At 53.2% G+C, this 13684-nt stretch overlaps 1 protein-coding gene across 1 annotated transcript in view; it reads left to right on the top strand.

Annotated features, from left to right (window-relative positions):
* The window catches only part of SNX25 (sorting nexin 25), an 84549-nt gene extending 71291 nt beyond the window's left edge, over positions 1 to 13258 (top strand). The window contains 9 exon segments of the mRNA XM_036011759.1: positions 1622 to 1735; positions 2341 to 2464; positions 2467 to 2504; positions 4793 to 4914; positions 8435 to 8493; positions 11341 to 11480; positions 11482 to 11530; positions 12044 to 12144; positions 12674 to 13258. Of these exon segments, the coding sequence (XP_035867652.1) occupies positions 1622 to 1735; positions 2341 to 2464; positions 2467 to 2504; positions 4793 to 4914; positions 8435 to 8493; positions 11341 to 11480; positions 11482 to 11530; positions 12044 to 12144; positions 12674 to 12754 (828 nt within the window). The 3' untranslated portion in view covers positions 12755 to 13258.
* The last annotated feature ends 426 nt before the right edge of the window (positions 13259 to 13684 follow it).

The following is a 13684-nucleotide window of genomic DNA, read 5'->3' as shown; positions in this document are numbered from 1 at the left end:
ATCCTTTGAGTCACCAGCTTCTGAATGCAATTACTTCTTCAACCGCTTTTAAGAGGAGGGTGGCCACAGCTGAATGTTGCGCTTCGGCGTTTCTCGAATGGACCGTGGCCACTCTGGCAGCGTGGCCAGCAAAACAGTCACCGGTGTAAGAATAAGTTCTCCCCCAAATGTCGGCACACTGCAGAAAGATGCATCGTTTGCCCTACGACGAACTACGGCGAAGCCCAAGTGTAGTATTGATCTATTTGCTGGTAAAAATGGAAGGAAGGAGAGAAAGGGATTTAGGGGTGACGGAATTTCTCTTAGGGAAGAGAGGACATTCTTAGGAAATAAAAACGGTGATACTGAGGCACCAGAGGGGACAGACTGTGAAGGCCCCTGGGTGGTGTTTCCGTGGCTTTGTCCCCCCTCCTCTCGGTGGCCCGATCTCCGGCTCGCGCTCAGCCCTGGGGTCTCCTGTCCTGCCGTGTGAGCGTTCCCTGTGGAGAGTGCCCCCTGGGTGGGCACCTTCCTCTGGCCCCTGCTGGCTGTGCTCCTCCCTTCCTGCTCCTTTCTCACCCGTGTGGTGTGGTGTCCTTCCCCTAACCCCTCGCCCTGAATTAGAGCACCGGTTGGTGTTTCCTCCTTGGGCAGGCGCCCTCGTGCTGGGGGAGCTCCAGCGGGTTGCATGGGGAAGGCCAGTGCCCCCTTCACCACCACCGGAAGCGCTCGTTACAGGCCGCCAGTTACATGTCCTTTCTTGCTGTGGCCAGGCCCGTGGGGTGGGGCGTGGCGGCTGCCTGACCCTGGTGGCGAGGGGCCCCCGAGGCTGTGGCCGGCCCACCCTGTGCGCATTTGCCTGTCAGTAGCGCTTGATCTCGTGCAGCACATGCAAGGGGCCTTCATGAAGGCCGGCGTTTGGCAGTGGGGCTGTGGGGACCTGTGGGACCCTCTCCCTCTTCTCTGAGGGGCGCACTGGCAGCGTCCCGCGGGAACTGGCACAAAGAGCACAGACTTCGTAGTCAGGCGGGTCTGGGCTTGAATCCCCGGTCCTGAATCTTCTCACGTGGGAAACGGAACGGCCCCAATCCCCACCGCATGGAGCTGCTGCACCTGCCGGCCCGGCACAGCGTCTGCACAGGGCAGGCCTTCCTCCACAAAGGAAGTCTCTTGTTATTGTTATGTACTGACCTGTGTTACTAGTGTGATTGGCAGGTGTACACTCTGCAGCGTGCCATTAAAGGCAGTGATGGGGCTTCAACCCAGGTTATTCTCTCTTCCCATTGTGTTCTTTTGTCGCCTTGGACAACCTCCACCAGCAACGCTGTAAACGGAGCCCCTGGTGCTGTGCGCCAGGTGTGCACACCCAGCGCGCCCCGCACCTGTGCACGGCGTGCAAATCCACCCGCCTGGCCTGGCTTCAGGGTCCGAGGGCCCGGGCACGAGGCTTAGCGTTTCCACCAAACACCCCGTTCCTCCGGGTTCCCGGAGCCGGGTCGGAGCAGGTGGGTGTCCAAGGCCTGAGTGTCAGAGGGGCGAGTGCAGGAGGAAGGGCCCCGGCTTGTCCTCACTGTGATGCCGAATGTCTCTCTGAGAGCGAAGTGTACTTTCCAGGATCTAACATGTTCCTTTCCCCCCACAGTGCTTCCCTTCTCTAAAAAAAGTCCAGCTGCCTTCTCTCAGCAAACTGCCTTTCAAATCTGTAGATCAGAAGTTTATGGAAAAGTCCAAGAATCAGCTGAATAAGTTTTTACAGGTAAGCGACGGAAACGTTTTGGCTGTGAGAGGAAAAGCAGCTGTTTGGGGTTAAACTGTCGTCATTCGCAGAGCTTGCCTGTCGGCCTCCTGCTCCCGCAGGCCACGCCAGATCCTCAGAATAACTTTTTGTTTGTTGGTAACTAAAGTGCGCCATCCATACGGGAAGTGCAGACACTGTGTGTACAGCCCTCTCTGTCTCCCCAAACCGAACACCCCCTCGTCACTAGCACTCGGTCTGGAAACTGCCAGTCCCTCCCGTTCCCTTCCCGTCCCCGCCCCCGAACCAGGGGCAGCCGCGGTACAGACTCCGAGTCGTGTGCAGAGGGGGAATCTGGTTGCACTGAGCAGGTGGGCCAGAGCGGGTCCATCCTCTGCACAGCAGCCCCACCGAGCAGATTGGTGGGGGCGCCGCGGCCACCCAGAGGGGATGGTGGTGTGCCACTACCGTCACGGGGAACCGATCTAATACACTCGAGTCCAGCGGGCAAGGGCCGTGGTTTTAGGCTCGGAATCCTGATGAGAGTAAGCTACCTTTGTTACGTGGGCCGGTGGCTTTGCAGCGCGTGGTCCCACAGAGGAGTGATGCCCCCCTTTCTCCCGCAGAATCTGCTTTCAGACGAAAGACTGTCTCAGAGTGAAGCACTTTATGCCTTTTTGAGCCCTTCTCCTGACTACCTCAAGGTCATTGATGTGCAGGGGAAAAAACCCACCTTCTCATTATCCTCATTTTGGAAAGACTTCCTCGCGACTTCTTCCCGCACCAGGAGGTGAGCTGAGCTGCCTGGAGCCCGGGCCGTGGGCCGCGGGTTGGCATGCGTGAGCCGCGGTCTGTTCGGAGGCAGCTCGCGGTGACGCGCTCGTGGGAAGCACCCTGCTCACGGGGTGAGGCAGGGACACCCGTTTTCATTCAGTCACTGCCATGGTCGTGTTTGCGACACCTGCCTGTGCCCCCTCCAAGCCACTCGGCAGCAGTAAGATTCAGAAACAAAAGGGTTCATGATGGCAGGTAAGTGAAATGCGGTGGGAAGCTCTTAGGAGCCCCTGCAGGTGGCTGCACGAGCCAGTCCCTGGGGTGGGGGGACTTCACGGAGGAGTTGGAGCTGCTGTGGAGGGGAGGAGGCGGCTTGGACTGGGGGCGGCGGGGTCTCTGCCCTGGACTGATGGATGATTAGGCAAGGAGTGGGCGGGGCAAGGCCGTGCCAGGTTGAGGAGTGATTTTTTAAAATTTTGTGTACATACTTTTTAAGTCTTGTAAGAGTTTATTTGAACCAAAGTGAAGACAGTTGCTGGGAAGCAAAATCCCAACGGACTGAGAAAATGCTCCAGAAAATGTCAGCTTTGCAGCTTATCGTGTACATTGTTACCCAAGGGGGAGGCGTGCGGAGGGCTGCAGGAACTCCGCTGGAGAGATCGGGGAGGCGGGAGGAAGCCCGGGCGGGAAACCGGGATGGATGAGAAGCGACACGCAGAGACGAGTGTGCTACATCGGCGGGCACGGGAGGGCGGACGTGCCCGCGCTGCAGGCGGCCGCGGCAGACACCGCAGGCGGCCCCACACTCCAGTGCTAGCGGCCCTCCCTTGGGCACTCTCGACAGAAGTCTACTTTGACTTTCAGAGAGATGGCACCCGAGATGCACAAAGACAGCAGACCGTTTCAGAGTTAAAGACCGACCTCTGTCAAGGAAGCCGCAGGCCTGGGGCCTTGGCTGACCACCACGAACGGCTTTCAGTTACAGGCAGACCACCCTGTGTGGTCACTTTGGCCGCTGGGGTTGTAAGGCCCCCCCAGATGGGCCTCCCCTGAGCTTGTCAGGTGTAGCATATAGCACGATGACTGGGCAGCGGGGTGTCTGTAAAACGCCAGCAGGACGGGGTTCGGGGAGCATCCAGGTTGATGAGCACGTGGGGCTGCTGGGAGAGTGGTGAGCCTGGCGGGGGCACGGTGGCTCCACGCTCCTTGTGGATACGCACCTCGTGAGGATGCTCACCTGTGTCCTATACAACATCCTTTGTAATAAGCTGGCGGGTGTAAGTGAATGTTTCTCTGAGTGCTGTGAGGTGCTCTAGCAAATTACTTGAACCCGAGGGGGGCGGGTCATGGGACCCCTGATTGACAGCTGGTCGGGGAGGAGAACAGGTAACAACCTAGACGTGCCATTGGTGTTTGAAGTGGGGGCAGCCTTGTAGGACCGAGTCCTTACCCTCGGCGTCTGATGCCAGTCTCTAGGCGGACAGTGTCAGAACTCAGTGAAGGACACGTGCAGGACACCCGCTCAGTCTCATGAGAATTGCCTGGCGGCTCTGAAAACAGCGCACGGGAAGGCCTGTGCCCGGAGCCAGCTCCCGGTCAGGCAGGGCGGGGCTCTCGCTGTTACCACCCCTCCCCCGGCTCCCGACCTGGTCCCCGTAGGCGTCTGAGCTTGTAAACCCTGGTTTACTAAGGGCCTGGAGGAGCACCCGCATCTACCAGTGTCAGCCACCCACTTCTCAGCTCAACGTGTCCTTGAGTGGGGCAGCAGGAGTCTCGTCCTCAGGGGGCCACAGGCTCCGTCAGCCTCCAGTCTCCGCTCGGACTTCTGCTGCTTCCGCTCTCAGTGGACAGGAAGCCGTGGCCTGACTCCTGGTGTTGACTGAAGCTGGAGGGGGAGGACGGTGCTCAAATCCCACACCAGAGAGCCCCACCCAGTTGGGGTGGCTGAGTGGACTGAGCGCCGCCTGCGTACCAAAGGCTGCTGGTTCAATCCTGGGCCGGGCATGTGCCTGGGTGGTGGGTCAGGTCCCCAGCAGTGTTTCTTGCCCTCTTTCTCCCTTCCCCCCCCCAAAAAAAATAAACGAATAAAGTCTTTTTATTTAAAAAGTAAATACTGGGGAATGGTCAGATACATTTTTTTCCTCTCCATTGAAAATACCTAGACATCTGCACGTAGGAAAGTCAAAGGTTGTGTGAGGGTCGCAATGTTAGCCCAGAGCGTGGCGTCCACACCTGGAAACAGAGAACAGCGCTGCCACTTAGTGGGGTAGGTGACCTGCCTCTGTGACTTTTCTGTGCCCCCAGGAGGAGGCAGAGGAGGACAGCGACCTGTCAGATTACGGTGACGACGTGGACGGGAGGAAAGACTCCTTGGCCGAGCCCTGTTTCATGTTGATTGGGGAGATTTTTGAACTCCGAGGAAGTAAGTCTTTTTGTTACCATGTAGTGGTGTGTTTCTGGCTCAGCGGTTACACATACACACATTTAATGTCCCTTTATTTCGGAATCAAACATGTATCTATATTTATATTCATTCATTCATTCACTCATTCAGCAGATACTCTTAAGGGTCACCCAGATAGTGTGGTGGGATCTGAGGACGCAGCCCGAAGACCCCCGACACAGGGAATGGCCTGAATTTCTGTTCCCGTGACTCAGCCCGGTTGCCGAAGAAGAGGTTGGGTGTTGTGAGGACAGGGGTTACAGGACTGCCTGGATCCCCTTCCAGCCACCTCTCTTTCTAGACGCATTTTCAGTGTCACAGCTTGGTGGATGGTGCTCCCGGTACCCAGAGGGTGGGAGCCAGGGTTGCTGCTGAGCCCCGCACGGTGCCCGGCTAGCCCCTGAGCACGAAGACTCCTGTCCCAAGTGACAGTGACGTCGGGTTGAGAAACCCTACCCTAGTAGTTCCTCAGGTGTACTTAGAAGAAACAAGAGCAAACATAGGATCAAAACAACCATTTTGTTAGGACCCACACAAGGGCCCCTCTCCTGAAGCAATACTCGAGTCTCGGGCGAAAGGTCAAACCTCAGTCCCTGGTCTGCACCTGAGTCCGAAGCAGGACTCCCTGCCCACCCACACCTCCCACGGCCGCCACACCAGGAGACTGGCGCATGCAGCCATACTTGGGGCCTGGGTACTAGCTGGCGGTGTGATGGTGCCGAAAGGCCCCACTAACCGCCCGAAGAGGAAGCACGCGAGGGGAGCAAGGGTTTGCAAGGCCCAGGGGTAACCTCCAGCCTGCACGGTGACACCCTCTGGCCGTCCGTGCTCTGTCCACGCAGATTAGCATCTGTTCCCTGGGGGCAAGGGAGGCAGGCCGGGAGCTGGTCTCATACAGGCAGTGGGGCTGTGCTTCCCTTCTTACATGTCCCTTAGTGTCCCTTCAGGAATTATTAGCAGATGCAAACACTTCAAGTGCTCTGTACACTTGAGCACATCTATGCGTTTTTAATCCTCAGTCTCTGCTACAGCGCCTGAGCCATAGTAGGTGGTCCAGGCGACGCCTGGCCAGGTGCACTAGTGAATGAACAGGCGGGAAGCTTTCAAGCGCCGGAATGAATTATCTTGGTTACTGAACTTCTCCTTTGCCCAAGCCAGAGCCTCAACAGTCAGCAGACGCCTTGGGAGCATGTGTTTTACGTGCAGCTCTGCAGGGGAAACAAAACCATGTCGGATGCAGATTCTTCCCTTCAGCTCACTCACAATGTGTCACTTACAATGTAAGCGTTCTGAACGCCTAACTCACATTATCCAGTAGACACAAACGAAATGCAAAAACCACAGGCAGACATTTAGGTGTAAGGACGTTCATTTCTAGCATAGTTTTAGCATTGAAACGCTGGAAGCTACATTTCAGAAGTGGGGGATAAGTGAAGAAACCTCCATGTGACGGAATGCCACCCAAGCACTGAAGGTCCTTTCAGACGAAGAAGCCGTCGCCGCCGCTCGTGTAATTCGGGACGCATTAAGACGTGTGCTGCCGCTGGACGGGGTCCGGCAACCGTCAGAAAACACTGTCCCTCCGCCCAGCACCCGACTCTTCCCCGGGGAAGGCTGGCCCATCCCACTGTGAGGCCTCCCGGGTTCCCAGCGCTGACGGGAAGGGGGAAGCGCCCTTTGAGTCTGTGTCCCTGTCTGTGTCTTTGGGGTGCGGAGATGGAGACGTGGTGGCTCTGTCAGGGCAGAGTGGGGCTCAGACTCCCCTCTCCGCAGCGGGCACCTCTCCCCTGTCACGTGCCCGCCCAGAGCATATCTGGTGTGGCCGGTGACATTCCGGAGGGGAAAAAAATAGAACATCATCTATAATGAGATGTGATATCTTTGCCATCAGCAGAATCCTACTGTTGCTGCAGCTGTCTCCGTGGCTTTCAACAGACGAGCCCTTCAGAGGGCTCATGGGGGCTGTTTTGGGGTGGGGGGGACGGGAAAAAGTTGTCAGCAGCCGTCAGTGACGGGAGAATCTGGAGCAGGGCAGTTCCTGGTTCCTGCTCTATTCAGCACACAAAAGGGGCCGGTAGCCACACAGCCATTTAACAATCTGGGACCGGTCACTTGGCCGACAGGCCTTCTTTCTGGAGGGCCCTGTCCTCAGAGCCTCTGGCTGTGGGCTGCCTCTCTGCCCTGGGAAGGCAGAGGGAGGGTGTCATCACGGACAGACGCACTCCCTAGCCGCCACGCCAGCCTCCCCGCGCAGGCCCGCGTGCTGGCCACGTGTCCTGAATGCCTTCAGCCACGTCAGGTGCCTTGAAGGCAGGATCCCGACTCCACGACTTGAGTCTTACTTGAAGGATTAACACCACTACTCTAACTGGACACTTAGAGCCATTGAAAAGTTAGACGTGACCTTGGAATGTTCGGTACGCCCAGCACCAAGCCCGTGTGCCATTGCTGATTTCTGTTTGTGAGGCTTCCCTCGCCCAGGGGTCATTGTGAGGCCGCCCATTTCAGGTTCGGGGCTGGTACCGGCCCCTGGACTCTGGGCTCCGCTACAGTCAAGTTTGAGTTTCTCATGTGCTCGTGTGTCAGAGGCTAACCGTTTGTGATGAATGTGGGTGAATAAGCAGAAAATTTGGTTTAGATTCCAGTTTTGCAGACCTAAAATACCCTCGCAGCGTTTCTCTGCCTTCTTTTTCTTCCCATTCCTATTTGTATCCCGTCGTCACCGAGGTAATGAGGAAAGTTTAGACTGGTGAGCGCCTCCCAGGGCCCTCTCACACAAAGTATTGACGAGACCCTCAGAGCAAAACAAGCACACGTGACCCCCGTCCTTTCCCAGATGAGGGCACTGTGGCCCAGAGAAGGCGGCCGGAGCCAGCTGCCCCCGTGGCGCGGCAGCAGGGGCAGCGGCGGCAACGCAGGCTCCGGGGAACGCTGGGTTCACCGCTCAGGGGGATCCCGGCTCCGCCCACAACAGCGTAAAACAGAGAAAAGTGCCAGGTGCTCCTGAACTAGTACGCGAATGGGAGGCAGCGAGACCCACCAGATCACTAGTATTTCAAACCAGCAAGCAGGCCGTCAGCCTGGGACGCAGCGTGTTTTCGCGTTCAGAGAGGCGGTCGGCGGCTGGGCGGCAGCCAGCCAGAATCCGGAACAGGAGCCGCACCGTCTGCCGGTGGACACAGACCTGTTGCCGGGAGCCTGGGGACACAGGGAGTTAATCCCTATTTCCGCTCGTTCGTTTCAGCCATTGTTAGAGCCATCAGAAAGCTGTAAAAGCCCCGAGTCTCATCCTATCTGGTTGTTAAGCGGCAAATGAGAAGCTGAGTAAGGAGTTTTTCCTGGGTAGAGGTTTGCGAATCTCACCCACACTCGGCGGTACTCACAGCCCCAGCTTGCACCAGGGCGCGGAGTGAGTTAGGGGGGAAGGTTTGTGCCGGTGCGGCTAGGAAAGTGATGTAACCATGGCTCCTGTACGGACGCTTCTCCTCTGACTTGTGTTTCAGTGTTAAATGGGTGAGAAGAACGCTGATTGCTCTCGTGCAGGCCACTTTTGGAAGGACCATCACAAGTGAGGTTGCACAAAATTAATGTTGGAATGCTCACCTGCTCTTTGCCTCCGTAGTCAAACCACCTGTGCTACAGTAGCTGGCTGTACTTTCATACCGAAGGTAGTTTATTTTAATTTTTGTTTCCGATACGATTCTGGGATCGGCCAGGGGAGCAGATTTCTGGAAGAATCGCCCCACAGAATGCACGGTGCACGAGACGGCAAATGCCTGAGCTAGCACCAGCATTCTGGGGACGCGCGCAGAAGCCCCGTGTGTAAAGAGCTCTTGCGGTCGTGACGACCGTCTTGGGCATCCCGGACACAGTGTTTTTGTGTCACACGATGGGAACCAGGTTAAGGCTTAGACCCTCAGCCAGGGTCCTTTTGTTAGTCAGTATTGGACCGTCATGTACCACTGTTGTAAGCCACATGAATGTTTTAATCTCATGTCTGTGTATCTAAATGTGTTATGTTTTTATCTGAACATAAAAGCTTCACTCCATACCCAGGATTCTTCAGGGGATGAACATTATGTCTTTCTCACACAGTGAAAATGTGAGTCGGCTGCTAAAAGCAAGGGGAAAGATCACTTTTTTCTGTACAGCAATTATGTTTTAAGATGAAAATCAGGTTTTTCCAATTGAAAGACTCAGTTGTCAAGCATGTGTACGACGTTAATGTGATAGTTTTATCGTGTGAATTTTTATGGAAAACATAAAGAACACATTATCTTTCCATTCACTTGCGTATAGAATATATTTTCCTTGTGGTCATAAACACACCATTCTAGATTTTTTTAAAACTGGTGTTGGTGATTTCTTTGTTCAGATCATAGGCGTTTGTTTTCAGCAGAAAGGGGCCTGCTGAACTTGCAGCTTAGGTCAAGGTCAGCCCTCTTAACCTCAGTAGGGACGGGCGCTGGGTAAGAGTTTCCTAGGCGGCCCTGTTTTTCTCGGAGACTCCAGGCTTGCTGATACATTTCCCTTTTCAGTTTCGCAGGTCATTCCCGCTGTCCTTGCTTGTCTGTACAGCACGATATTGGCTCCGAGTTACTGGTGTCGCATGAACAGCTGCAGTTTGTCGGTGTGAACACACGGGCACTTACTTTCATGGTGCTGGAGGGGAGGCCCGGTGTAGAGGTTCCAGGCTAGTCCTTCAAACGGCTTTTTTTCTCCGGTGCGGGATTTATGGAGCCCTGGCCCTCGCCCCTGCCCTCTGCTTCTTTGCCTTTAGCTGATATGGTTACATAAAAACAAGCAGCAGAACTCACTTTGTACCAGCTGTAATCCACGTACCGGAATTGCTTCAGAAGCTTCCTGTGGTTTTGGCTAATAGAAAGCCAGACCCACATTGATGGAAAATACTTAGGTGATGGCCTTGGGTGAGAGTCACTTACCTAATTTTAAGTTGCAAGTGTAAAGTTTTCTCGTTCCCTTTCTTCATGCAGTACCCATGGGTAACCCAGGGAAGATGACGGACAGGAACCAGGTGTCTGCCTTTTTATGCCGATGTTCTGAGGCCAGACAGGCAGGTTGACAGGGTTTTCTTAGAGTCACAAGTCCCATTACATTAGCAAAATGATTTTGTTAGGTATGCGTTGAAATGCACTTTCTGAGCAATGTAGGGAAGTAGCTCAGGAGACGTGCAGTCACGAAACAGAATGAACAGTCTCGACCGCGCAGTCTCTAAGCCCCGAGGGCTGCCGTGCGAAGAATGCTGGGCTCGGAGCCCTGGCCCGCGGCCCAGTTGGTAGGAGCGTTGTCCCCTGTCCGGAAATTCTAGGCTTGAAATACCTATTTCAGGTACTGTTTCTGAGAACCTTACGTTGTCTCTTTAAAAATCTGGTTGGGAAGTCAGATTCTTTTTTTTTTTTTAAGATTTTATTTTTAGAGAGGGAAGGGAGAGAGAAAGAGAGAAAGAGAAACATCAATGTGGGTTGCTGGGGGTCATGGCTGCAATCCAGGCATGTACCCTGACTGGGAATCGAACCTGCGACACTGGGAAGTCAGATTCTTAAAAGGGGCTTTGAATTTATTATTCGTGAATTGAGTTTGAATTTCCCAGTGTTTCTGGCACTAATAATCTAAAACAGTTCTTTTCCCTTTTTCAACAAAGAGGACTTCCTGCTCCCAACCAATAACTACTCTCAGGTTTTGGAACTGTATTTGTCTCTGACTGCATAGTCCTATAATTGGTGAGAACTGACTCATAACCGATGAACCAGGGTTGTGTGGGAGACCTGGGTTACAGACATAAGCCACCTCTTTACACTGTGCCCAGCCGTCATTCCCACGGAGATCGACATGGCTAGGTAGGGGTGTCTTTCCAGGGCCCTTCCTTTGTGGGGAGAGGGGCTCTTTTTCCTCTGGCCCTGTGGGCGTGTCAGACATGCGCCCCGGGTCAGAGGACACTGCTGGCACGGTCTACCATAGCGACACCAGAGACGGAGAACCTTGTTTCTCCCTGGGACCTGAAGAACTCAGGGTGTTGCAGGCCACGTTTAACTGTCCATCAGTGGATTTGAGTTTTCAGTTGTTGGTACTACGTCGAGGAGAAATTAGTATATTAGGTGCTGAGCACAGCTAGAGTGTTGCCAGCTTTGAACAAATCAGCTCCTCGCCGGGGAGATGCTGCTCGGAGCATTCGGAGCAGTGAGCGCCAGAGAGAAGATAAAGTGGGAGCTCAGGGGTCAGTGGTCACACGGCATCACCAAATAAAAAACAACTCTCAGAGCCAGAGTTTAACGTCCAATTCGTTTATTCATCAAACATCAGATGTGGCTGTATCTTAACCTTCCCATTGATAAATGCTTTTGAGAACAAGCGAACAATTTTTTAAAACCTCATCCAAGAAATATTCTTCTCTCAAAACAAATTCGGGACACGGTGAGCTGGATTTTCAGCGAGCAGATGCTGGTTTACTACATCACCGTTTTCCGGGACGCCTTCTGGCCGCATGGGAAACTGGCACCCCCCACCAAAGTCAGAAGCAAGGAGCAAAATGGAGGAGACGAAGCAGATGAGCGCAGCAGAGCTGCTGGAAAACATTCCAGGTGAGGGCCTGGGCCCTGGCCCTGGCAAGAACAGAGGTAGAGGGGGAAGGTTCGCCTGGTAAGGTGTGCCTCATTTCTCTCTCTCGGGAAACACTATTTACGATGAAAAGAATGATCACACTTAAAAAGACCAAAACCATGCTTGCTCCTTGCTGAGAAATTAACATGAAATCTCAATAAGAACTATACTGTTTATTCATTGTTTTAACTTAGGGGAGGAAAATGTTTTAGAACAGAATACTTGTGGGGTTTTAAAAGTCCTGCTAAAGTCCACCTGTTTTGAATGCTTAATTTTAATTGGGTAGCAATGTATTAAAATTATAGTTTGTATAAATATCTTACATGGAAAGATTCTAAGTAATCTTATTTTCTCTGTAAACACTGGAGAAAGCTCATCATTCCCATTCCTCAGGCTTCGGCGCCATTATTTATGGTGGGCGGGTTACGTAACTGAATCTCCGTGCACTGTGCATTTCACCAGTAACAGCGTTGAATATCCACCTGATTTTTCAGATATGCTGCAGAGCCTTGTCGGACAGCAGAATGCCCGCCATGGGATAATCAAAATATTCAATGCGCTGCAGGAGACAAGAGCCAATAAACACCTGTTGTATGTGAGTAACGCAAAGGCTGACCAGAGAGTTAACTGTCCTCCTTAGTTTTACTATTCTACCCATGTGTTATAGGGCAGATTGAAATTCTTTGTACTCTTCATCATCCGTTTTACTTGTCACTCTGGACCATTTTCTCCGCCTCCTTCTTCGTTTGTCTGCCTGTTCAGTGTGGTTGAAAAAACAAATCACCCCCAGGCTGGTGCATCCTCGTTGTTCTCCTACTGTGTCGCCTTTTGGCTTCTGACGTCATGGAACACGACTGCTTTGTTTTTCCCGTTTCAGCAGAGCAAGCCGTCACCCGGGCGTCTGTCTGACTAGAGTTGCAGTGTTACTGTTGTGATGGTGTGGCACTGGGTAGCCGACCACCGAAAGCACTATGCATTCCATCTCCTTGGGAGTGACTTGTTGACTGAGAACAATCCCAGACCTAAAATTAGACTTGACTCCTAAATGTAGATACTTGAGGAAACCCTTGGAGAAAAAACACAGTCTTCCCTCCTCTTCTTCTTCTTCCTCCTCCTCGGTGCAGGTGCTGATGGAACTGCTGCTGACCGAACTGTGTCCGGAGCTGAGGGCGCACGGGGACCCGCCGAGGGCGGGCCAGGCGTGAGTCCGCACAGATAAATAAACCACCGAGAAACGTCTGTGATAATAGACACGCCGCATTTCCTCTTTTCCGCGGAGGGCCTGACTGAGAACGATGTGGATTTTGTTTTAGTTACGTCCCCCTGGTTTCACGGGAAGTGAGCAGAGGGAGTCGATGCTGTCGCAGGCAACAGGAAACACCACTTCTGTTGACTGTTGGTTTTTATTTTCATGAGAACATAAATACTTTGAAGTTCAACGTGCCGATTGACATATAAATGTTAATATGTGGTAAGAACCTAGGAAATATTATAAATATTTATGAAAACTTTTGAAACGAAGAACTGTAAATACTGTACAGATAATGTCCTCGCTGAGGATTTTGAACATTCCTATACTCATGTGTATCGAAGAACATTGTTGTGCAATGCTTTATGTAAAGTTATTGTGAAAAATTTGTCTTTATTTTTACCAAAGATTTCCCATAGTTTGAAGCATTTGAAGCAATAAAATATAAAAACGAATCATAGTGCTCTATGACGTTTAAGTTGCTTATATGTGAAAGAGGTTGAAACACTGCAGGCAGTTCAAACACTTATCGGGTGCCCTTTTTAGTAGAAAACATGGTGCACGTAAGTACTTCTGCAAGGAAACAGGTTGCTGCCTTCTCTCCGGACACGGGATGGGTTTGTGGAAAACACGATGTGGACGTGAATGAGAAGAAGTGATGCATTGTGGGGGGGGGGGGGGGGGGGGTGGGCGGGGCCGCAGAGGGGGGGGGCTGAGCCCAGGGAGCGGGAAGAGGAGGGAGGGACCTCAGGGAGTGCAGGGACACAACTGTGTCCCGGAGTCTCGTGGACCCGTGGGGGCATTCGGGGACATCCAGGCACCCACCGTCCCTGCACAACTCAGTCCGTTTTCCGGGGCTTGACCGTCTATTACGTGGGGGCAGTAA

The sequence above is a fragment of the Phyllostomus discolor genome, chromosome 11, assembly GCF_004126475.2.
Source record: "Phyllostomus discolor isolate MPI-MPIP mPhyDis1 chromosome 11, mPhyDis1.pri.v3, whole genome shotgun sequence".
Taxonomy (NCBI): Eukaryota; Metazoa; Chordata; class Mammalia; order Chiroptera; family Phyllostomidae; genus Phyllostomus; species Phyllostomus discolor.
The sequence above is the reverse complement of the archived record's forward strand: the minus strand, read 5'-3'. Positions and strand labels throughout refer to the sequence as shown.